This window comes from Labrus bergylta, chromosome 7, assembly GCF_963930695.1.
Source record: "Labrus bergylta chromosome 7, fLabBer1.1, whole genome shotgun sequence".
NCBI classification, from domain to species: Eukaryota; Metazoa; Chordata; class Actinopteri; order Labriformes; family Labridae; genus Labrus; species Labrus bergylta.
Genome location: NC_089201.1, coordinates 18,973,994 through 18,998,054, shown reverse-complemented (window position 1 = coordinate 18,998,054; position 24,061 = coordinate 18,973,994). Strand labels below are relative to the sequence as shown.

Below are 24,061 nucleotides of genomic sequence, written 5' to 3'. Positions count from 1 at the left end.
TCTAATTTAGAGTGTAGGTGGAGCACAGGAGGAAACTAACCGAGGAGCGACAACAACAACAGACAGGTTTACTTTTTCAGTTCCTGGACGAGGGGAAAAAAACCGAGTGAAGTTACCTCTCAGTCTTTTATCAGCAGCAGAAGTTGATATCAGACAGTCGACAGAGTCTGGTGTCGCTCGGGGAAGATTTCGTGATGATTGAGGTGTCGATACCCTCCATGGAGAGGGAAGTGGATGAGTCCGGAAAGACCAAAAAGGTGAGGACGCGCTTCAATCTTTTGTATTTTTTTGTGTGTGCCCTTCTCTCGGGAGCGTGTAACTTTTTTTTTTACTGCATTTCATGGTTCCGAGAAAATCACATATTTTTTTCCATGGAAAAAGTCAAATACGCCGTCATTATTGTTTGGTGGTAAAGGTGAGCCGCGACGCCAGGTGAGCTCGACCCAGGTAACATACAGGAAGGGGGAGAGTGATTGAGCTCCGGTTTATATCCGGAGGAGGAGGACCGCTACTATAACGTTCAGCAGACATAATGCTAGTGTTACTCTCCAAGTAAAATCAGTGAAAGTTCTTCATTTAAGTTTAGTCTATATTTATTTATTTTCTGAGCTAAAGTCTTACTGTTAAAAGTTCTTCTAGGTACAAAATGTACTTACTTTAAGTATCACAGACAAATATCATGCACATAACTCCAAATGTATGACGAATGATGAATATATTCTGATAGAAATGTATAATAATGTGTACTGCACATTAATACTGTAGTTGGTTGCAGTAAACTGATTTCAGACATTAAATTGCATTTTTTAAATTCACAAATAATAATGAAAAACAGCAGATTTCATTACAATATCAAATAGTTAATGTGTAAAATCTTACACTTAAAATGAACTGCTACTTCAGCTGTAGTGGAGTAAAACATGACCTGATTGAAACTCACACACCTCCAACCATTTTCCTGAGCACAGAGTCATGATGCAAGCAGCATCCTTTCACTTCTAAAAGTACCAACACACTCATTACAACAAGTTTACACCCTGCTTTGATTGTACTTTAGTCCTTGGGTATAATAAATTAAACACAGGTCTTGATCTGGAGGAAGTCTTTTCAGATTGAGCGAGATCAGAACAATTCATACACTGCTGACGAGTACAAATGAAGGAGTATAAAATCCAAATTCAAGTGAATACTGCAGCAAAATATCACAATATTAAAATATTGTCATGAAGTAAAACCTGGTGAAAAGGCTTCTAAAGTCATGGAAAGGGTGAAAATAAACACATGCTACATCTAAATCAACTCTGTCAGTGTAATAATAAAGTTTTCTGTACGCTTTGGGGGTTTGAGTGAAAACTTAAATGAAGACTTCTAAAGAACAGTCACCTCGATGTGAATTTTTTTGTTTTCACGCCTTCATTTTAAAACTGTAAAATCGACACCTGGCTGAGGAATTTACTCCAGCTGAAGGGAAAAGGGTCTGAAAGGACTCCTGTATAAAGGAATGCTTCTACTACAAAATAAGAGCATTACCTTGATTTAGTTTATTTGTCTAATGAAACATGGCGTTAGTTTTAACTTGAATTGTAGCATTTGTTTACTTGAAATTATCCAAATTACTTCATTGGCCGGTATATATATTCAAATGTTTATTTTTTGGGCTCTATATGCATTTATTTCAGAGAAAGGACAGTGGATAGAGTCAGAAATCAGGGAGAGAGAGAGAGAGAGAGGGGAATGACATGCAGGAAGGATTCTAGTCAGATTCAAACCCGGGTCGCCCGCTTGGGCCTCTGTACATGCGGCACGAGCACCAACCACTAGGCTACCAACACCGCCTCAAACTATTATTAATGATTCAAAATCTTAGATCAGTGTTGGATAACCACATTAGTAATGAACTCACAGTCCTGATACAAACAGGTGTAAAAATATTAGCACACAAACTGCATATTGAGCTTTACATAATGTGCATAATGGATGATTAATATTCAAATGGTGTGACCCAACATTAAATGAACATAATAGTGATTAATAAGTATCTATTTTACACCTCTTTGTTTGTCTGATATTGAAGCTGTATGTTTCCCCCTGGTGGATAAATGAGGATGTGTCCCGATGCAAACTTCAGGAATAAATCAATAAAACTTTTCACAACTAGAGGATAGGAACCTTTTAAAAAAATGTTTAATCATTCTACTTTAATTTCTTTAGTTGTCTTCATTTCTGTTTCTTTTTTTGGGGGGTGGGTGTGCAATGTATTGAGGATAAGAATGACTTAAATGTGTTTTGTTTTTTTAAAGAGAAGGTGGTGGTGACATTTTACAGTAGTTTAAGGTAATAGACTGATTCAAAATATTGCAGTACAAACACACACACACACTATGAATTGGCTCTTTTCCGTCCTCATTTTGAAAAGCACAAAGCACATCTCACTTTAGGCCACAGTAAAAGTTTAACCTGACAGTTAACATTAAATTCACTAAATGACAGATTTGCAGTCAGTAAATCCTCTGTGTGTGTGTGTGTGTGTGTGTGTGTGTGTGTGTGTGTGTGTGTGTGTGTGTGTTTACTTTTGTGTATTTGTCTGCAGCTTTTCAGAGTTGAAGTCTTGTTTAACGAGAGGAAACATTTTGTGCTCAGAAGAAGCAGCGAGTTCCAGGCTCTGCACAGAAAAGTAAGTTTATGACTTGAATACCTGTTTGCTATTTATATGGATTTAAAACCAGAGGGGAGCATAATTATGAGGGTATATGAGTTTACACGCACAGCTTTGAAAACAGGTTGGGTCGTGTTCAGAAACTTTGTGTAATAAAATACACAACAAACAAAACAACTCGTTCAAATAATCTGATTTTAGCTTTATAATAAAGCCTAAATATCGTATATCAGTCACAGTGTGTTTGTTTCCTTCAGGGCTAACGGATGCATCGCCTTCGTCATAAAACATTTGGTTCAAGGTTCAGCTTTATTTTCATCACACAATTACATATTGTTAATAAAGATGGAGGCCCCTCAGTTTAGCTCACACAGAAGCTGCACAAACAAACATCCAAATATTTAAATAAGAACTGATTAAACTGTAAAGTTGGCAGTAAGATATTTTAAGTGCAATAAAAGTGCTTACAGTATATATAAAAGGGGAAACTAAACTATAGTCCAAGATAGATGTACAATCAGGGATTTTGCTCATATACAGTATGTATACATACATGGAGTGTGTGTAAATATATTTATATGTACAGAAAATGTTTCTATGCAAACTTTCTCACAAAAAAGAAATACAATGTTTGTAATTTGGAGGAGGAGGAGGAGGAGAGAGGAGCTGTGCTGAACAATGTTTTTATGAAACTGAAGTGAGGATCCAGTGATTTAAAAAAAAAACTCAGTTGGTAGAGTCGTCGCCTCTCAACCAGTAGGTCGAGGGTTCTATCCCCAGCTGAGCAACATGTCCGATGTGTCCTTGGGCAAGACACTTAACCCTGCATTGCTCCCGCTGCTTCGGTGGAGGTGTATGAATGGATTACTGTTGTACTTAATCTCTGATGTACGTCGCTTTGGATAAAAGCATCTGCTGAGTGAATTGTAACATTGTAACATTGTAATCACAGTGTGTAAAGCTAAATATAGTGCAGCATTTCTAGTCTGTTCTGGGATCAAATGTGTAGTAATAATGCTGAATTATTAACATCCATATTTGCTGGCTAGCATTCTTCTTCTTCGTCTTCTTCTTCTTCGCTGCCTTTTTTTTTGAGTTACTTATTATTTTCAACTCAACTTCAACTTTATTTCTCCCCGAAGGGCGATTGGTTTTGTGGCAAGTTATAACAGGATACAAAAAATACATTAATAAAGCTAACACAGTAAAATGTAAGAGGCACTGAATATAGCAGCCTTCAAGAAACAACAGTGATCCTTTCCTAATGCTTTAAGCAGCTTTCATTAGAATAAAGTGCTGAGTCAACATGAAATATAAACAGGTCACTGTTAAATATTCATCACTGGTAATACAATTCAAAAGTGCCCATTCCAACACAGTCAAAGACATACGAAACAAAACCACAATGATATTAGCCTACATACATAAGTGAGTAACTGCCGACAATGTTTCCAATGATTAGTGTTACATTACTGCCATTGATCATGAAAAGAGTAACCAGAACAGCATCCCTCCAAACTGTACCTCTACAGGGGGTCAATAACAATACAGGGAATCTCTTAATGTTTGCCACCGCATATGTCCTGTACCATCACGTCCTGTGCCATCATAGCTCGTACATTACAGTCGATTTGAAGGTTGTTGTTTTTTTTCTTTTTCTTGGTACCTTCAGCTCAGGAAGGTCATCCAGACCCCTGATTTCCCCAGCAAAAGAAACCCCCACTTGAGGACCAAACCTCCAGAGCAGAGGAGGCAGGAGCTGGAGGACTACGTCCAGGTAACACGACCAGGTGACCCTCAAGTGAGGAGGGGAATTCATCTGGGACTCATTAAATCATCTTGAAAAACTCTGTCCTGCTAAAGGGCTCGTTATGAAAAACAGAAATCTGAATATTTTTAAGGTAGTGAAACAGCAGAGCATCTCTTAAAGTGGCTTATTTTCTCTGTTGGTCAGGATATCATCTATCAGAATGAAGACGTGCCGCAGGTGCTGCTGGACTTCCTGCATGTTAGACACTTTCACACGGGGAACAAGGTCAGCAGCATGGAGTAAGTCCTTCAGCCCGAGATGTTGGACATGTTGCTATATTTAGAGACTCTATTTTTGGATTGGGGGCAATGCAGCAACGTAATAAAACTTTGTACACATTTCTCACAGTGGTGCTGCTGCACTGCGTCTAATCTACAGAAGGAATCATGATAAATGAAGTAAACGTAAATAAAACAGTCCATCTGTGAGTCTGTGAGGTTTAAATCTTGGACACAAGAGTACAAACTCTTCATATGTCATTGAACATAAAAAATAAAAAAACACTTATTATAAAGAATGCATACGTTTTGTAGGTCAGTTGGATTATCTTTTTTTCCCAACCTGATGTAACTTTTATAACAGCAGTATAGCATCTTATTTTCTTGCAATCTGTGTTTAATATTAAACATTTATATATTCACTTTATGTGATTGCTCTCTTGCAGGAAATCTGTAAAACTTGTGTTCTTTCATTTCAGGTCACTTGACGAACTGGACGGTCAGGACTACAGGTAGGAGCTTTACAAGAGTTTCCAGTTTCACATGATCTGTGAGGTGCAGTTTATAAACTGAGTCTGAGCATATGCGACCTGTGCACCGGAGATTAGTCTCCACTGTCTTCTTGTCCCTGCAACACAATGATTTAAGCGATAACGGATACAATATAAAGACTGCAAATTGACACTGTTTCTCTTTCCTGTGAGAATATTTGTGTCACTGCAGCCCTGCAGGTGTCATATGAACCCAACTTCAAAACCCAAGAGGCATAAAAGGAAGCTTTAGATGACGTTAGTTACCTTAAAGGTCACATATTATCCTTCAAGTTTCAGCCCTGCTCAGAACAGGCTGTTTCTGTGTCTGTAGCTTTAAATGCAAATGGACTGTGTTTGACCACGCCCCTCTTGTAGGGTTTGGGTGGCTGGGAAACCTAGCTGTGGGAGTGGGACCCACCTGGGGGAGGGGTTACTGCCCTTTGTGATGTCACAAAGGGAAAATCCCCAAACAGCCTGTTTGAGCACACATTTTCTGAAAGTGGAGCAGGCAAAAGATGGAGAGGACGGACTTATCTCATAATTAGGGGGTTTGTAGACAGACTAAAGACACATATTGGGGCGCTGGTGGGGCAGTGGTTAGTGCACGCGTCCCATGTATGGAAGCTATGCTCCTCCAAGCGGGCGGCCCAGGTTCAACTCCGGCCTGTGGCTCCTTTCCCACATGTCATTCATTCCCTACTATCTCTCCCTGATTTCCATCTCTATCCACTGTCCTATCTCTCAATTAAAGGTACAAAAAGCCCCCCAAAAAATAAATCTTAAAAAAAATAAAAATAAAAAAGACACATATTAGTGTTAGAAGAACATTGTAAAGTGTATAATGCATAATATGTGACCTTTAATGTATCATATTTTGTTTTTAAGCTGAACAGTAGTGAGTATACTGACATCTTTCAATCAGGTCAAAGTAATGCAGCAACTTAGAATTCCTTTGTTACAGATTTATTTATTCAAACATTTTTTTAAGATTTTGAAACTGACTTAAAACCTTTAAAAGAAGACATACACTTACTGCTCTAATAGCTCTTTTAAAAGTAATGGTTATGACTCTTGAGAGTAATGTTTACATCACTGTGATCTTGCAGCTGGTAAAGGTTGGAATTCTTTTTTAGAGGTACCTTCACATTAGACAGACAAAAAACAATTTCTTAATTATGAGTTGCATCAACTTTTCTGATTTTTTTGTGTACAAATGTCCACATCCAGGTCACCATACCTCTAGAAATCTGTCATCATGTGCATATTTGAGTTGTTATTATAGCATGAGTCTTTATCCAGGCAGTTTAAGTGGAAAATTCACAAGGGACTAATCAATCACATTGTCTCTTCTTGTTTGTCCTCAGTTATCAGTTAACACATCAGCAAGTGTTTGGATTTTTTAAGGATCCGTACATCTCTGACTGCACCTCAGGTAAGAAAAAACAGACTTCTGCTTCTGCATGGAAAAGTCAAATTTACCCTGAAACATTAGCCCTATTCAGACTGCCGGTTCAAGGTGCAATATTTACGTTCTTATGCATTTCACCTTCAATATGATGTGGTGTAATGGGGGGGACGAAGTGTTCCACACTCTTAAACGTCTTCTGAGGTAGTAACAGAGGCATAACAAGGGCCAGACGGGATCGGTGGAGCCAGCAGGAGAGCACAGCGCTTTGTTTGTGCGCTTGTCTGACTGTGTGTGTATGTGGAGCTCTCGCTGTGCCGTGCTCTCTTGTGCTTCTGAAACTCCGTCAGGCAATGTGAATTCACAGATTAAGACACCAATATTACTCCTTTAAGAAATCAATATGAATGTCTTAATTTGTAATGACAGCGGAGCTTTCTTAGAGCTACTATGAAAAGGGCTGTTGTGACACTGAATCTGCTTTTCTGTGGTGCCAAAAAAAAAAAAAAAGCATCCAAAAAATGTGCCTGATGTTGGAATATAACCTGAGCTTTGTCTTTCAGATCTCCCAGACGTCATCGTGGACGGGGTTCTTCAGGGTTTTTATCCGCGGGACATCCGGGTCACCTTTACCTCACCCACCGTCACTGAGCCTGGCTCTACTATTTCTATGGAAGACGCGTGAAAAAGCCAGCTTTTAAGATGCAAAGTTTTAAAATAGAATATCCAATAACAACAGCAATAAAGCTTGACAAAATAACAATCAGCTTATGGTTAGATACTGCTGAAGAAAAGCAGCCTAAACCAGGTGACTTTGACAATGCTTTGGTCCAAACTCAACACTCCCAGTGGGGGAGCTGTGGTCCTCATACTTCTGTTGTGACGTTCAACCACATCAAACATTTTAAACCAAAAAAGCAAAACTCAGACATGAAGCCGGTGTTTGTTTGAGTAGCATATACTATTTCCCTTTCTTAGAGGGATACAAAAGCTGGTTTTAGTCATTTACTGTCTAATTTAGCTCGAAAACAAAAGAGCTGTGTGTGCGTGCGCGTGTGTGTGAATAAAATGACTTGAAGTTAATGGGCAGAGGGGTCATAGTTAGATGTGTATAACTTTTTTAGAAATGTGAGACAAGTCAAGCTGATGTAAGATTTCTAGTTTTTAGGTGAATCACAGTCAGCCTTTGAAGCTTCGGGCCAAATACTGATGTAAAGGGGTTTGGGGGGTTTTGTAGCATTTTTGGTGTAATAAAATGTTTCTGTAGATGCTCTATACTTTTGTATCATATTGTTAATATTGGAATTATAATAAAGAATGCAAAATGACTGCTGCGTGTTTATTCTCTTTTTCTACTTTAGTTGTCAAACGAGATGATCCACATCCTTCTGTGTGGGGAAACTAAATACTCAAAGCACAGTGTTGTTTCAACAGCTTTGTTTCCTTTTGGCTGCATCAAGCGTGTTTAAACTGTTAGATCTTTTTCACCCCTAACCTTTTTGTAAAAAATGAGCAATTTGTTGTGTTAAATACATTTCGGGTCATCTAAATCCTTAAAACCTTTAATGTGATTGACATTTCTTAACTATAACATGAAATATCCGGATTAAATAGGCAGAAATCAAAGTTAAGTTTAATGACCCTGTGGTTAATTTAAAAATAGAAAACGCAGAGCAGAAATTAGTTGAGATGTATGATGTAATTTGACAGCAACCAAACAAATGACTGCTGTCAGAATCAGATGAACACGTTTACAAACTTATAATTTTGACCTCTAAAGAGTCTGGCTTCTTCAGACTAGTAACAGACAGGACAGAAACACTGTGATGACTTCAGTATGCTGTAAATCAACTGCCTCAACCAGTATTAAGATGTAAAAAGTGTCAGTTTTCTCTGCGGCAACCACACCTCATGCTGATGCTGCCCTGAGCAGAATAGTTTCACAAGCAGCAACACGCAGATCAGGCAGAGCGAAGGCACATGTTAGCCTGAGGGAGAAAAGACGAGAAGAAAAGGGGCCTGAGCCTTTAATTGTATTTTATTGTTTGGGGTTTACTGATGCTCTAATTGGTAACCTGTTTGGCTCATTTCATGCCATTGTACTTTGTGAGGACAACTAAAGCAACTGGACACACTTACTTCAGAATGGAAGGAGAGGTTTAACTGTGAAAAACTATGGAAGAGGATCAGGGCCAGGCGTGAGAAATAAATAATAAGAGGAGGATTATTGTTTTTCATCATGCACTTTGAGATAAAAGTGGAAATGTCGAGAATACAATTGGAATACAATTTCCAGAATAAAGTTGAGATTTCACAAGTTGTATTTTTAATTAAATTATCAACATTTTGACTTTTTCCTCCATATTTTGCTTTCATTCCTGAAACTGTATTTCAACTTTATTCTCAACATTTCAACTTTTTTTCTCGCAATGCTCATTGGAAAATAAAAACCTGCTTTTCCTCCTGTCATTATTTATTTCTCATGTCTGGCCATAATCCTCTTCTGTACAAAACAGTTGAGTTGTTTGGAGGTTTATCATAGTGGTAGCCTAATTCCCCTCCAGCATGGACCACTTTGGCTTTATTATTTCAGGGAATGCCATGAGTGAAATATTATCAATTAAATCCAAACATTTATTTTAGAACAAGAATAAATTAATATCATTTCAGGACTCACATTAAACCTATTGACCTTCTCTGCTCTGTTCTCTGTCTGTTCTTCACACTCTGTACCGTGAATGTTCCCTTAAAGCCGCGCCTGCGCAGTGCGATAACCGGAAGCCGCTGTGTGCTGGCGGTCTCCGGTTGCTGCTGCTGCGTCTACCAATCATTGCTCCTTCAATGACTCGTACCGACTCCGTACTTCTTCACTTTCCTCTCCCTCCTCCGGCGGCATTCAGCGAGCTACATGCTGTTAATGTGATTGACCAGGAAACAGGATCTTCTTCCTGATTAACTAAACTTGAAGCCTGCACATTAACGGTACGTGCCGCTAACATCTGTGAAGCTTTGGCTACTTCGTTGTTTCACCGACGCTGTGAAACTGAGCCGTGCACTTCTTGTGTCTTTGACTGGCTGACTCCAGATGGGGTTTCTCTGCTAAGCCGAGTAGGAAGCTTCTCGGCTGCTGTCAGATTAGCTTTAATAAACTGCAGCCAAAGAGACACCCTGTGTGCTGGTGTTAGCATGTTAGCTCACACACTGAGTGTCCGTGTTAGCAGTAACTTAAACCCTGTGTTCTGCAAAGTGCATGACATAGCTGCAGCTTTAAGGGCACGGTCACTTATCTCGGATATATCAATAATTAAAGCAGTAAAATACAAGTCTAATGAGTCATCAATAATAGGTGTGCTCCTACGTTTCGGGTTGTCTTGTAATAATTGACCTGTAGTACTACAACAGAGCAGAGTTCATTCCTGCATCCAGTGAGATTTTTTGATGTGTTTCCAACTTTTTTCTTTAATTAACTACATGAAGTGTCTTGTAAACTGTCAACACTTAGTAAAGCCATCATCCCTGCAACTATTTTGGAAACAAATGTCTAGGCAGAAATGCAAAACGCATGATGAGTTGCAGGTTATCCACTCAGTCAGTTACTTTTTATTGGTCTGACTTCCCTGAAGAATGAGTGACTAAGTCATGAAATAACACACAACTTATTTATTTTGTTTCCATTGACATTGTAATAGCAGCTTTTGTACAGTTAATAATTTATTTATTTTTAATAAAAGAGAAATATCACGTGGTGCACCGATAACCTGCTACACACTTTTTGTATTCACAGTAGGCTCCATTATCTTCTAATAATGGGCAAGTTTTTAAGATAGGTAGATACATTTTCAAACGAGATTGGGGTAAGACAATATTAGTTATATCGATATTGTTAAAGTTGCATGAAAATAACGTTTTATGTTTCTTCCGTAGAGCCGACAGTTCGCCTATTTTTAATCTCACCGTCTGCCTCTCTGAGCAAAACCCAAAAAAACACCTGAATAACAAAATACACAGCTGTGTTTTATATATATATATATGTATATGTATGTATGTATGTATCTCCTGTGTAAAACATATCAATATATTGTTTTTGGCCCATATCCCCCATCCCGACTTCTAATTATCTGGTTTATAATTTATCAGAATAACTTGTATCTCTTTGCCCAAGTGTTCATTGAATGTTTTCATTTTGTGCGACCAGGAATAGTTGCAAACTCTCGTATTTGAGAGCCTCTAACCATTAAGTATTTTCCTGAATAAATTACCTTCGAGGCAGACGGCGTAGGTTCTATTTGTTGAAGTGTGTAAACAAAGCACAATTAAAGTTGGCCCCTCCTTTCAGTCTCAAGCACCCGGGCAGATTCCTCTTGGGTGCCATTGTAATTCTAATTGACAACAGGGAGTCACCTTCAGCCACTGCCCAGAGGCCGACCCCCCAAAATAACCATATCAAAGTCAAATAGTATGAATATTCAGGCAGATCCTATTATTGTGCTTTTGTTTTAAACATTTCTATCCAAATTATTAATTTAGCTGTAACTACAGAGGGCCAAAGTTAGTTATTTTTTCCTATACATATCAATCATAACTACTGCTTCCAAATTTGAATGACCCTAATAAGTAAGGATATCACTTTTCAATGCTAGCAGTTGATAGAACATGAGAAACAGAAGTGACTGGTTTCCTTTGTTGCAGGAGTGCGTGGGAGCATCATGTGGAGGAAGGCTTCTGTAGCGGCCCTGCTGGCGATAGCTGTCGGCTATTTGTACCACGGCAGTCCAGAGCTGCCGGAGCAGATTCTGCAGTATATCAGCCTGCCAAACTTTCAGCAGTCATCACAGAGCCAGGACAGTCAGAAAAGCCTGGAGGAGGTGATCTCCTCCGCCTGGGAGACTCTGATCACTCTGCCCAGCCGGCAGTGGAGCAAAGTGGCTGTGGGGTGAGTCAGACCGCCAAACTGCAGTACCGTAAGAAATAGATACACGTCTTTCTTTAGTCACCGAACTCCAGCTGGAGTTTATATTTAATTCTGCTTTAGCTGCTCTCCTGTACAGTGTGGGATGTTGAGAGGCTGTTTTCAGATCTGCTGGTGAGAGGGAATGTGTGATCATGAGCTCACATGACTGGGTCCGAGACGACGGTGCCTTAGTGACTTAAATGCTGTCTATACCTCTCATATAGCCGGCTCTGCTGGACTACACATAGCATTGATATAAAGGCAAATGTTGTCGTTACAGCGTCGTGTAGCGTGTTGCTTCGTCCGCTCCTTCTGTGTTGTTGTTTTTTTTACATCATGTTACCTCAGGAGACCCCCCCCCCCCCCGGCTGACAGGAATAGTCTCCAGCTGTGAGGAGCCTATGTGAACAGCGGGAGAATCCCCGGAGTGGTCCTCCCGTAATTATCTAGATATTACCCGGAGCTCATATCTGGAAAACGCCTTATGAGAATTATTTAGCTTTATTGTATGTCAAAACTCCAGCTCTTTAAAAAGAGGTGACATCCAAACAAACACCTCACACCTGATCCTCAGAGTGCCATGCCAACATATGACATATAGTTTACAACTTATACAAAAATGTTTGAATAAAAATCCCTAGAATAAGTTCCACGGAAGGAGCCACAAGCCAGATTTGAACCTGGCGCCCCTCCTCAAGGACAACAGCCTCTGTACATGGGGAACACAAAGTGACTACTTGGCTACCAAAAGAAATCTCCTGCCCTAAGGGTTAGGGTTAGGGGTTACTATCCTAAGTCTCACCATATACAGCTGGAGCTCAGTGCGTACTTAAAGCTGTTGTCCTGTCCTCTGTGTTCAGGGTGAATGCCTGTGTGGATGTGGTGGTCTCAGGAGTGGGTCTGCTTCAGGCTATGGCTGTGGATCCTGGCGTCGGCCTGGATCATGAAGTGTTGCACTCCAAAGAGGACTTGAAGGAAGCGTTCATCCATTACATGGAGAGAGGAGCAGCAGCCGAGCGCTTCTTCAGCGACAAGGAGGTGTTTCAGAGAATCGCACGTGCAGCAGCAGAGTACCCCGGTGCAAAGGCAAGCCTTCCTTTACTCACTGAGAGGATCAGTTCTTGTTTTTTTTTTGTTTTTTTTAACAAGTTAAATGATCTTCCTTCTTGTTAACTTTACTTTTGTCTTCTTTCAGCTGTACGTGGGAGGGAACGCTGCTCTCATTGGTCAGAAGCTCGCCACGTATCCCGATCTGATTGTACAGTCGCATGTTTATTCTTCTTTCATACCACTGACAGTATAGCAATATGGACGACACATCTCCGTCCCGTTGTACAAAATCGAAGCCAAAATACGTCTGCGTCAGGCGCTAACATATTGCACTTATGACGTCAGCAGGAATCTAGTCCACAGCAGAACAGATTCCTGTGTCGGTTTGAAGAAGACACTCGCTGTTATGGAAAGTTCAGTGACTCTCACTTTCGTCTCTGCTGATCCGATGAAGAACTATTCAGAAGCCTCATTTGTAAACAGAGATGTCAATCATGACATCGGGTCTTAATCACGTTAAATAAAACTAATTCAAACTAAACAATAAAGCCTTCGACAAAAACCAGCGAGATATTAACTTACTATAATGACAGAAACCATGTTTGAGAAAAATAAATTCGATGTGTATTTTGTCATTTTAAAGTTGGACCCTTGTCCCATCTGTTAACATGGAGAAGGCGGGCTTTATCCCCTACACTGCAGCCAGTTGACGGGGTGCTCCAAATATTTTGGCTTCACTTTTGGAGAGCAGTTGTATTGTCTATCTTTTTGTCTATCTATTTTTTATACACTATTGTAATCATCCTAGGTTATCGAGATCTCTGGGTCATTAAATAAATACTAAGCAGCTGGTCAGTCATATTTCAATCTGGTATTTAGGTACGGTATGTTGAGTGATGTTTTGGACTCTTTACATCGAGTCAATCATGAGATATAAACTCATGTCATAAAAAACGTTTCATATCTGGAAACATTTTATTGTCTTTTCCCATTATGATTAAGAATTCCTGGACTTCCTGCCCAAAATCTAACTTTTTAAAAATTCAATTTGCACCAAAAAGTAAATCAATGATTTGATTTTTAAGGCAGCCAAACTATGAAGCAGGATTTGAATACAAAATGTTCCAGACTAGTTGAAGATAAAGTTCTTACTGTTGAATATTTTTTATGCCCCAGGTTTTGTTATGCGGGCCAGTCGGTCCTAAACTTCACCAAATGCTGGATGAGCAGATAATTGTTCCCCCAGAGTCTCTCCAGGAGACGGATGAATATCACCTCATCCTGGAGTATAAAGCAGGTAAAGTCATTTTAACCCCTCCCCCCCCCCCCTCCGTTTGTCAGGATGTATTATAAACTGTTCTGCTTATTCTGCTTTTATATCTCCAGGGGAAACTTGGGGTTCGACTCAGGCACCTCAAGCAAACCGCTTCATCTTCTCTCATGACGTGTCCAACGGGGGGATGAGCTTGCTGGAGACATTCGTGGCGAGCTTGGAGGACTTTGAGCCCGAGCTGGTTGTCCTGTCCGGGCTCCACATGATGGAGGGTCAGGGCAGAGAGCTGTGGGAGGAGCGGCTGAAGGAGGTAAGAGGCTGAAAGCTGCTCCTGTACAGTTTCACTACCTGCTGTACAGTTTCCCTGACGACTTGTATTCATCTACAAAGCTGGTGTTGCCTTTTGACACATCATATATTCTTGATGTGCACTTTCCTTCTCTTCCCCAACAGCAAATGTCTGTTTTTTTTTCCTGAATTCCATTTGTGTTAGTGAATGAAGTGAAAACTGCAGCTAACATTAAGGGCGATTAATTGCTCAAACCTTTATAATTACCACTATGTAATTAATGTAATAACTATGTTTTAATATGGGAATTGGTTTGCAGTATTGGACTCCATGCCCTCAAGCTCAAGCGCAAAAACGTTGGTGTGCCCACTTTGATTTCAGTTACTTCAACAGATCAGTTTCCAATCTTAAATGCTAACAATCCACATTAATGTAGAGTCAAGGTATAAAGCTGAACAGAGATTACTTAATGTATTCATGACAAAGCATCTTATAAGTCCACAAGTAAGGTTAATGTATGCATGGTAGCATTGCAGTCAAACTACAGAGATGTCAGTACTTTCTTCCTCTCTGCAGGCTGTGTCGGCCATACTTGACATCCGTAGAGATATTCCCATCCACCTGGAGCTGGCGAGCATGACTGACAGAGACTACATGAACAGCATCATGCAGGAGGTACATGTCGGACAAAGTTTAACTTCATAAAGTCCTTCTCAGAGAAAAGATGAGTGTGTGTAAAAAAAAAAATCACAGATCCCTTCAGAGTTCTGTTTATTTAATTAAAGTTTTTCCCTATGTTTCCCGTTAGCAGGTCATGCCCATTGTCAGCTCCATCGGGCTGAACGAGCAGGAGCTGCTCTTCCTCTCTCAGGCCGATGAGGGGCCTCATGCAGACTTGGCCGCCTGGAAAGGCATCCCAGACGTGGGCCAGGTCAGCGACATCCTCCTCTGGGTCCTGGAGCAGCACGGCCGCAGCGACCCTCTTTCAGAAGCCGACCTGACTCGCATTCACTTCCACACGCTCGCCTACCACATCCTAGCCACAGTGGACGGGTACTGGGGGAACCAGGCGGCGGCGGTGACAGCCGGCGCTCGAGTTGCGAGCAGTCAGGCCTGTGGACTCCAGGCTGTGGATGTTAGCAAAGTGGAGCTAAAGGCACCGCTGGAGTTTTACAGTTCACACACTGAGCCGCGAGAGAAGCTGACAATAAACCCAGCACAGCCGGTGACTGTGTGGCGCAGAGGAAACGTCACCTTCCACATGACGCCGGTGCTGGTCTGCAAACAGCCTCTGAGGACAGTCGGGCTCGGGGACGCTATCTCAGCAGAGGGACTAGTTTACTCTGAGCTAAAAGCCGAGCAGCCTTTCTAGACTCTGCTCGAAGCTGACACTCCGTTTGTCTTGAAAAAGTATGATGGGAAGTGCTCCTGCTGCTCCAGTTGTTGGATTTTTTTTTCAGACCCGTGTGTCTCGAACCAGGTTTTGTGTCTTCCTTCCCGAAGCTTCACTGAGTTAAAGAATGTGATCATGAATGGTGATAGTTTTAAAATCCTGCCTGATGAGTCCTCCATCCGGCTCTGCTCTCCTCTCTTCTCGCTCCTCTGATCCTCCAGCAGAAAGAAACTTAGGCAGAGCTTCTCCCACGTGGATCTGACCAGACCGTGAGGCAGTTTGACTCTATGCACTGGGCGCAGCTCAAAGACGATTTCACAAACTTCAAAGAGTTTAGTTGGCCCCTCTTATTTACCTTCACTTGCGTACCTTCAGTACTCTGTGCCTTGAGATAATAATAGTCATAGTTTAATATTTTATTCATACTTTAGAGCCAAACAAACATCAAATTAAGCATCTCGTCAGTTACACTTCTACTATAGATACAAACACATATAAACAACTGTGTAGTCTGTAAACTGATGACGTCTTACTATATCATAGAAGCTAAGTGGTATTCTCGGTGTTCTTTGTTTCTGGTGCATTCATGTCAAATAGTCACTAGATCACTTGAAGGCTCATTCTCTCGTGGGTATCTGACTTCTTAATGTGTAATAATGGTTCTATCTAGATAGTCTTGTCTTTGTCCCTATCTGTCCTGTGAGGATAAAACTATAGAAGAGTTTTTACACTCCCATTTTAAAGACGCTAAAGTCTGGAGGCTCTGCAAAGCTCAAACAAACACTCCTCATGTGGTATGCGTAGTCTTGGTGTTTGCTCTACCTTCTAAATTCCTGATCAAATAATGAAATATTATGCTTTTAAATGCAATGTTTAAATTTGTTTTTGAAGGCGATCCTTCTTTATGCAGTAAAGCTCAATAAACAATAATGTGTTTTTTTTTTTTTAAACTAAAGGTTCTGTTGGCAATTCAATCTAAAATGAACTTCGAAATAAGGTTTAGGTCAGCTGTTATCAGGGTTACTGTACTGCCTCGTTTACTTTGTTTTGTTGCTGTAACTATAAATGTTTCATAAATTTTAATTATATATCACTATTGGCTTAAATCCTTGAAAAATGGCAAGTGTATCAAACTCCTGGTCAAACTTCTTGGTTTATATTCTATTGCATTGGTACATTTCCCTGTTTTTTCATTGCTTTCTATTTTGGTTGTTGCTGTTTTTTTTTTAAATCTTACTTGGTAAAGCCTGCATCATGTTAGATGTACAGTACGTAACTGTCACAACAGTTTATTTGTATACCTCACATGGCCCCTGAAGGCATGCAATAATAATGAGTCTTAATGCAAACATACAACTAAAAGATGTATGGCATTTCGTTTAGCAGAATTAATTCTTTGCACTAGTAGGAAGCTGCAGGTGAGGAGCCTGCAAAGGTGAATGTAACCTTAACTCCCAAACCCCCGTGTTATTTCTAGCAAGTACAATCTTCACGCCTTTCTTCATTTCATAGTTTTTGTCTTATGTTTTTAACATGTCAACAAGTTTAATGTACTTTAAGTTAGTCATTAAAGTATGTATTGAAAGAAGAACTTTGCTCGATGTGTGTGTTTCTCAATGTTGAAACTCTCACATAGTATCTGTCTTTTGTGTGGGAATAACGAGAAAGTGAAATGCAAAAAATGGGAACAAACTATATTTCCAGAAATTTCACATTTGCTGGATCGCTGACAAACTGCTTTACGCGTCTGCACCTGATTGGTTAAGACGTGCCGCGACGTGATCCAATCAGAGCGCCGTGCGTCTAGTGCGCTTCGCTCTTAAGCCCCGCCCCTCGTCTAGAGTCACAGCACAGCCACAGCACAGCCCGCAGCGGCCGCCGCTGTAGTCCCCACCCCGGATACCACGCTCCTTCCCCTCATATATAAAGGTATTTAGACTGTCAGGCCGACCCCGGGCTGCTCTACTTTCTCGTTGATGGTGAGGCTGTGTGAGAGAAGGATGAAGTTACTTGTAGCCGTCACAATCATCGTGGGATCGTTGATTTTTCTCGCCTTCCCCAATGGCTCATCCGCTGACGAGAAGAAGAAAGGCCCCAAAGTGACTGCTAAGGTAGGTGGTAGCTCGCTAGCTGGCCTGCTAGTGTATCATGATGGGAAAAATCAAAGCTCTTCCTGATTGCTGACTCTTGCTGCAGTAAAGCCACGTCACACGAAGGCTAGCTCCTAACGGGTTATCCTTTACGTGCAGCTTTTATGGGCTTGTTAGCCGGGAAGCTAACTGTAGCCTTTAGACGGCTGATGTTATATTGCGAGGTTAGTATCTGTGCGTGCAGAAAATAAGGACATTTATAATCGCATTAAAATTGTGCATCGAACCATTTAAAGCCAGGACCAGGACAGCAGACTGAATGAACCGGCCATGTCTGTACTCCTGGTTGCTAAACTAGCTGACAAAGCTAGTCCCTCGGCCCTCAGCTGAAGTCCACTGTTGGCTCTTTTCATATATAAACATCAATTGCATCAAAATACATCAAAGCTGAAGTTTTAATTTCAGGGTTTAAGTTTGTTGTTTTCCATTATCTAACGCTCCAATCTGATGCTATTGCGTCTGTCTTTGTTGTGTCTGGGTGCAGCAGGTTTGTCCACGTCCACACACAGAGAGAGAGAGAGAGAGATTAGAGCAGGACAGCAGCTGACCCTGTGGCCTCTGTGACTGTGTGACACGGAAATTATTCTTTTCACCTGCAACAAAAATACTCCCGAGAAAGACTTTTATCTAATTCTACATGAAGCTGAATAAACACATAAACATGCACGGCCATGAAAAACCTACCATTCACTGAAGTTAGTGGAAAGACAACTAACTGTCTGTGCAGAGAAACAAAAGTAGAGACTTTTAATTTGATTATTTCTGACCCTTACTTATTTTGGCAAAAAGAAATTAAGATGATATTGATTACTAACACAACAGCTGGGCAATTTTTTATTTTATTTTTTTGGGCATTTTTACCTTTTTTATTAGATAGGAACTCTGCAGAGAGTCAGGACATGCTGGGGGGAGAGACTGGAGCATGCAGCAAAGGACCGAGATTGGATTCGAACCCACGGTCGCAGCGATGAGGACTGCACATGGGGGGGGCCGCGCAACATAACCGCTAGGCCATAGGCGCCCCAACTTGGCTATTATAACTTGTAATTTTAAATCAAGAATGATATCGTCCTGGCTAACTCCCCAACAGAGTACGGCAGCAATGTAATGGTTGATTGATATTGTTGTGCGGCGTCTTTTTAAATGTAGAAAACTGGAAAGAATGCACATCAGCACTTTATGAACTCATCAATTTAAAAAAAAAAAGGAAAATCCTGAGAAATTGGGATATTGTAGTCATGAAACCGTGATTTCTTTTATAGGTGTTCTTTGATATTAGAATTGGAGATGAAGATGTTGGAAGAGTCGTCATCGGAGTGTTTGGGAAGACCGTTCCCAAAACAGTCGACAACTTTGTTGCACTTGCAACAGGAGAGGTGAGAAGAACATCACAGTTCATGATGTTGACCCAAAGTGATATGATGGTTATATCAAAGAATTCAAAGGAATGACCCCTTTCACCATTCGGCTAAGACTGAATGCAGTAATGAAATCAAATATATGCAGCTGCTTTGTTTATCCTAGTTTTTTAACCAATTGTTTATGTTTTTGCGTTGTTCTAAATAAACAGAAAGGATTTGGCTACAAGAGCAGCAAGTTCCACAGAGTCATCAAGGACTTCATGATTCAGGGTGGAGACTTCACCAGGGGGGACGGCACTGGAGGTAAGATGCCATCGCCTGACACCTGCAGGCTGGAATTTCTTACAGATTTGTCCCTGCAAGAACAAACTTGCCCCCTACTGTTTGAATCAGAGCTCTCTTGGACTTTGAATGGCTCAAGTATTTTTACCCCTTCTTTCAAAAAAAAAAAGCAGTAATACTGTTGGAGAAGACAACTTTATAGTGACCACTTTTTCACTGTGTTTTTATAATGAAAAAAATAGTCATCATAATGACCCAAGCACAGGCATGAGCCGTTCAAATAAAAAATATAGTCTTATCAGTGCTTCAGGCCGTCTGAAGTAGTTTGTTGTTTGATCCAGCAGAGGGCGCTCTCAGCATAACTTGACCATTGCGTGCACTCTTGACCTCAGTAAATGAAGACAGTAATGTTGTTGCAAAAGCAACGGGAGCGATTCAGGTGATGCAAACCTTCTTGAGGGAGACTCGTCTCTCTGCAGGCAGCAGCCAACTGCATTGGTGGAGAGACACGGGGTCACTGCAAACCCGCAAAGTAAATGAAATGAGAGCTGCACTCAATTCTTAACAAGATAATAGACTTGTGTTCACACTTAACCGTTTCATATTCTAAATTTGTTCGAAGTTTAATTTTTTTTTTAAAAGACAGAACTATTTGGAAATGGTCATGTTGCCATTTTATGACGATACTAGCTGATTACGCTGACAGTGTCATTCAGAGTGTCTCTCAGCTGTTTAGTATTCATGAATTAGAAGATGTCATCAGGATGATAGCTTTGGCAGAAATCAAGTCACCCAAGTGATATGCACAGGTTGAGTAAATCTTAAAGTATAACCAACATGATTTAATTATCCTGTACAGAATCACATGGTACAAATAAAGCATTTCTGTTTTTTCAATTAAAGGCAAGAGCATCTATGGAGACCGCTTCCCCGACGAGAACTTCAAGCTGAAGCACTACGGCCCCGGCTGGCTCAGCATGGCCAACGCCGGCAAAGACACGAACGGATCTCAGTTCTTCATCACCACCGTCATGACTCAGTGGCTCGATGGCAAACATGTCGTCTTTGGAAAAATTTTGGAGGGCATGGTGAGTTCCAGGTTTTCTTAACTCTGTACACCCTCAGTCTGCATGAGGAAAAAAACAAACACTTTTTTTAGCATTCTAGAGCAGAGACTCTCAATACAAGTCCTTTAAGGGGGGGGGGGGATATCAACCCCCAGGTTTGTCACAGGATACCTTGAGTATAAGAGCAAAGATGTGTGATAGGTTGGTTGTGGATCGGCCCCTCCCCTTCGGATCAAGGGATACCTTGAGTATCTTTGAAATCACAAAAATAGCAGGCGGACTAAAATAGACTTCCTGCTCCGCTTCCCCTCAACATCAAAAAGTAAATAATTCAACAACCCAGTCAGCTTCAGCTCACATTTAAGTTAACATGTCACCCATTTTTAAACTTTATACACTTCAGTATTGAAATAAAAGGTTTCATATGGCTGCGTAAAGCATTAGAATCTGTGTACATTAAGATGTTGAACAGAATCTAAATGATCCGTTGTCCTAAACATTTCATGTTTTCAAGCTTATTTTTTCATTTTGGTTGGTTAAACAAAAGCAGCACAGTAACCCTGATAAAAGCAGCCTTTGATTCACCTTTTCTGAAGAAAATACACACAAATGCTTTTTGCACCAAGACAAATTCTTCATGCGTGTAAACCTGCTTGACATTCGACCTGATTCTGATTACAGCTCGGCCTTTGCTTAACAGTCCGGAGCAAATGGTTCAAAATGACATCTTAATAGAAAACAGAAGAGGAGACCTAAAATCCAAACTGCAATAAACACTTCAGAAGCTCTTGGAGAATAAAGACCAAGTGGAATCTGTGGCTGTAGCAGGACAGTTTATAAGCCTGTTGAAATTAAATGATCTAAAGGCCTTCATGCATGTCCATATACTTACCTGTACCCCTATGCAAAGTCATTCTGGTTATTTGATACAATGAGTGATACCCACAAGTCTGTGTCAACTTGTCCTGAGTGTTGTGGAGGCTGTGCACATCAGTGTTTCGCTTTAGAGCTTACTTCAGTTGGTCCAAGTTGTCTAATCCTTCATATCAGTGTTGATGTGATAATGTATATTTGTCTCTCTTTTGAATGGATCAGCTTTTATGTAATAGTAACAACCTCTTGAATTTGGTTCTTGCCTCTGCTGATTATTCAGATATCTGATATATATCCTTTTTGTGCGTCTTCCAGGATGTGGTGAGGAAGATCGAGAAAACGACGACAGACGGTCGTGATAAACCTCTGAAAGACGTCATAATCCACGATTGCGGCAAAATCGATGTGGAAAAGCCCTTCGCAGTGGCCAAGGAGTAAAAGTGCTGCTTGAAAACAGGACTGGGGGTTAGGGGGTCATTGTGCGGGTCACCTTGTTTTATCACTAGCAGCCCTGTGTGGTCCTGGAGGAACGGGCTGTGTGGGTCATGATGGTGATGATGATGTCGGTGGCTGCCGTCTTCAAGCACCAGAAGAGATTTAACGTTCGAGCAATCATGACAACACTCTGGGTCCATTTACCAACAAGCATTCCAAGGTGCACTTACTGTTGGTTGTTTTTGTAAAAAAAAAGAAAAGAAATCTGAAATAAAGGTTTCCCTTTTTGTTAAAAATGTTGAGTGAATTTCTTTATCAAAACAAACACCGCTGACTAAGAGCTTTATGTGTTACTTGTTTTGTTCTTAGACGGTTCAGTGTAAAAGTTATACATGTTAGCTTTGTTTGATTTATTTAGACAGAAAATGTAAATGTGTGTTCATAACAATTCACAACGCTGATGGTTCTTCTTGTAACCACTAGGGGGTGCATCTCCCTACAGCACAGGAAACCTGCTATTGGAGTGAGTTTAAATTAAATTAAACTATTTCCAACACAAAAATATACTGTCAGCTGTATCCAGGTAAAGCTAATAACTTCTCAGAAATGTAATCTTCCCACATTTCTTCAAAACTGATTGCTATAAGAATAATTTATGTTCACTACATAATTTAAACATAAACTACAGATTTTCTTTTAAGCGCTTCTCTACCAAAAGGTTTAATCTGAGTTCTTCTAACATAGCTTAAAACAAACAAAAAGAACAATCTCATTATAAAGCTGATGCATGAGTTACACATGTCATCCGTATTTTGCAAAGGACAAAGGTAAAAAAATCTCATTGAACACTCTGGACTAACGGCACAGACTGTGTTTGACCTGCAGAGGGCGCCCTCACACCGCAGAGATCAGTGGCACAGTCGAGTACTGACTCTTTGTGGTGTCGTGTTTTTACTGCAGTATAATGAGTATTACATTTCTGTGGTCTCTGTTCGTGATTGATGAGGACATAAACACAACTCCTCTAGCTTTACGTGTTTGTTTCACTCACATTCTGCAGGCAAATCAGTATTTAAAAGAGTTTTAATCATTTCTATATATTTTTTTTAACTTGTACATATTTATTTATGCCATGAGGTGAAATTACTTTTACTCTCTGATATTAAGACACGCTACATGCACAAACAGGATCCTGCAGTATGGACATGCACTAATGGAGAGATGTCAGAGTGAGGGGGCTGCACATGAAGGAGCCCCTGAGCAGTTGGGGTTCACTGCCTTGCTCCAGGGCACTTTGGCAGTGCTCAGGAAGTGATCTGGCAACTCTCCAGCTATACCAGACCAAACTTCCAGACTTGGTCCGCACCGGGACTTGAACCAGTGACCCTCCAGTTTCCAACCTCAGTCCCTACAGACGCCCCAGGATGTTTCATATATTTGAGGATAAGCTGGAATGTGGGCTTGATTTTGTTGATTTATTTTATTTTACCAGGAAAATATTCTGGTTGAGATACAAGATCCCTTTTTTCAAGAGAGTCTTCGCCAAGACAGAACCAAGAAAGAAAGACACTGTGGTTATTGTTGTCTAATGCAAAAAAATAAACAGTGGACACACCTTCCTGTGATTGTCTGATCTTCCTGATGCTCATGTGATAATAACCACTCCCGCCTGGAGCTTCAAGCATGATAAAACAAACACTGTGCAGACAACTGCAGGTGGGACATGCTGCCATGTCTGTACAGTATGTTCTGTCGTTTTACAGTCGTCATCATCAGACCATTGAGCTCAAAATAAATACTCACCTCTTTGTTATTCAACCAACTTCCAATAACAACTGAGCTGACTGGTTTGACTAACAGAGGGAAGAGCTCTAATCAGGCGTTTATAATTGTTAGTAAGGAGAGCATACCTTTGTGAGAGCTGCTGTAGGGAACTAGTCATGTGAGGATTTATAGGAAATATTAGCTTTCCTTTAAATGATCAACAATTAATTTGGGCTTCTTAAAAGCTCTTACTCCGAAAAAAAACCAAAACATTTCCAATATATCACAGCTACCCTCTTCAGCTTTGAGATATATCCAAAATGTTTCCAGCTGAAATACCACTGAAATAATTTGATTTATTCCCATGTAGCCATTTTTAGAAAAAGTCTCTTGAAGCCTGTTAAGGCCATGGGAACGGGACTGGATGAGAAATGCCTGAACATAACTGACCTCGTCTGCTCTTTTGTAAGAGAAATATGAAAGTAATCTGAAACATTTACCCAGTGTTCACATCTCAAAGTTATGGCTTATCTTTCTGTTTCTTGTATCCT

At 40.5% G+C, this 24,061-nt stretch overlaps 3 protein-coding genes across 4 annotated transcripts; all 3 read left to right on the top strand.

Annotated features, from left to right (window-relative positions):
* Nucleotides 1-43: 43 nt before the first annotated feature.
* Nucleotides 44-7,950, top strand: snx22 (sorting nexin 22). Its single transcript, XM_020660847.3, has 7 exons — nt 44-257; nt 2,591-2,674; nt 4,329-4,433; nt 4,611-4,705; nt 5,164-5,196; nt 6,582-6,649; nt 7,186-7,950. Exons 1-7 carry the CDS (start codon nt 195-197, stop codon nt 7,305-7,307), a joined length of 570 nt encoding a protein of 189 aa, XP_020516503.1. The 5' UTR covers nt 44-194; the 3' UTR covers nt 7,308-7,950.
* A 1,451-nt stretch (nt 7,951-9,401) lies between these two features.
* Nucleotides 9,402-17,169, top strand: adpgk (ADP-dependent glucokinase). Of its 2 annotated transcripts, none has more exons than XM_020660226.3 (8): nt 9,402-9,604; nt 11,312-11,555; nt 12,434-12,659; nt 12,769-12,831; nt 13,800-13,920; nt 14,010-14,206; nt 14,762-14,860; nt 14,997-17,169. In XM_020660226.3, the coding sequence occupies exons 2-8, from the start codon at nt 11,329-11,331 to the stop codon at nt 15,555-15,557; spliced, it is 1,494 nt and encodes a 497-aa protein (XP_020515882.2). In that variant the 5' UTR covers nt 9,402-9,604; nt 11,312-11,328; the 3' UTR covers nt 15,558-17,169. The 2 variants fall into 2 exon arrangements, with proteins under 2 accessions (XP_020515882.2, XP_020515874.2); XM_020660218.3 differs by having other exon boundaries at nt 14,994-17,169.
* Nucleotides 17,170-17,432: 263 nt separating this feature from the next.
* On the top strand, nt 17,433-22,042 carry ppib (peptidylprolyl isomerase B (cyclophilin B)). The gene is made up of 5 exons (XM_020660237.3): nt 17,433-17,689; nt 18,991-19,104; nt 19,299-19,392; nt 20,275-20,459; nt 21,627-22,042. Exons 1-5 carry the CDS (start codon nt 17,555-17,557, stop codon nt 21,747-21,749), a joined length of 651 nt encoding a protein of 216 aa, XP_020515893.1. The 5' UTR covers nt 17,433-17,554; the 3' UTR covers nt 21,750-22,042.
* Nucleotides 22,043-24,061: the final 2,019 nt, after the last annotated feature.

Bases quoted from the DNA above. Each gene is read 5' to 3' on its own strand.
- snx22 (XM_020660847.3), top strand. From the start codon at position 195: ATGATTGAGGTGTCGATACCCTCCATGGAGAGGGAAGTGGATGAGTCC. The intron at 4,434-4,610 runs GTAACACGACCA...TCTGTTGGTCAG, and splicing joins AGCTGGAGGACTACGTCCAG to GATATCATCTATCAGAATGA. The intron at 6,650-7,185 runs GTAAGAAAAAAC...TTTGTCTTTCAG, and splicing joins CATCTCTGACTGCACCTCAG to ATCTCCCAGACGTCATCGTG.
- adpgk (XM_020660218.3), top strand. From the start codon at position 11,329: ATGTGGAGGAAGGCTTCTGTAGCGGCCCTGCTGGCGATAGCTGTCGGC. The intron at 11,556-12,433 runs GTGAGTCAGACC...CTCTGTGTTCAG, and splicing joins TGGAGCAAAGTGGCTGTGGG to GGTGAATGCCTGTGTGGATG. The intron at 12,660-12,768 runs GCAAGCCTTCCT...GTCTTCTTTCAG, and splicing joins CAGAGTACCCCGGTGCAAAG to CTGTACGTGGGAGGGAACGC.
- ppib (XM_020660237.3), top strand. From the start codon at position 17,555: ATGGTGAGGCTGTGTGAGAGAAGGATGAAGTTACTTGTAGCCGTCACA. The intron at 17,690-18,990 runs GTAGGTGGTAGC...TTTCTTTTATAG, and splicing joins GCCCCAAAGTGACTGCTAAG to GTGTTCTTTGATATTAGAAT. The intron at 19,105-19,298 runs GTGAGAAGAACA...CTAAATAAACAG, and splicing joins TTGCACTTGCAACAGGAGAG to AAAGGATTTGGCTACAAGAG.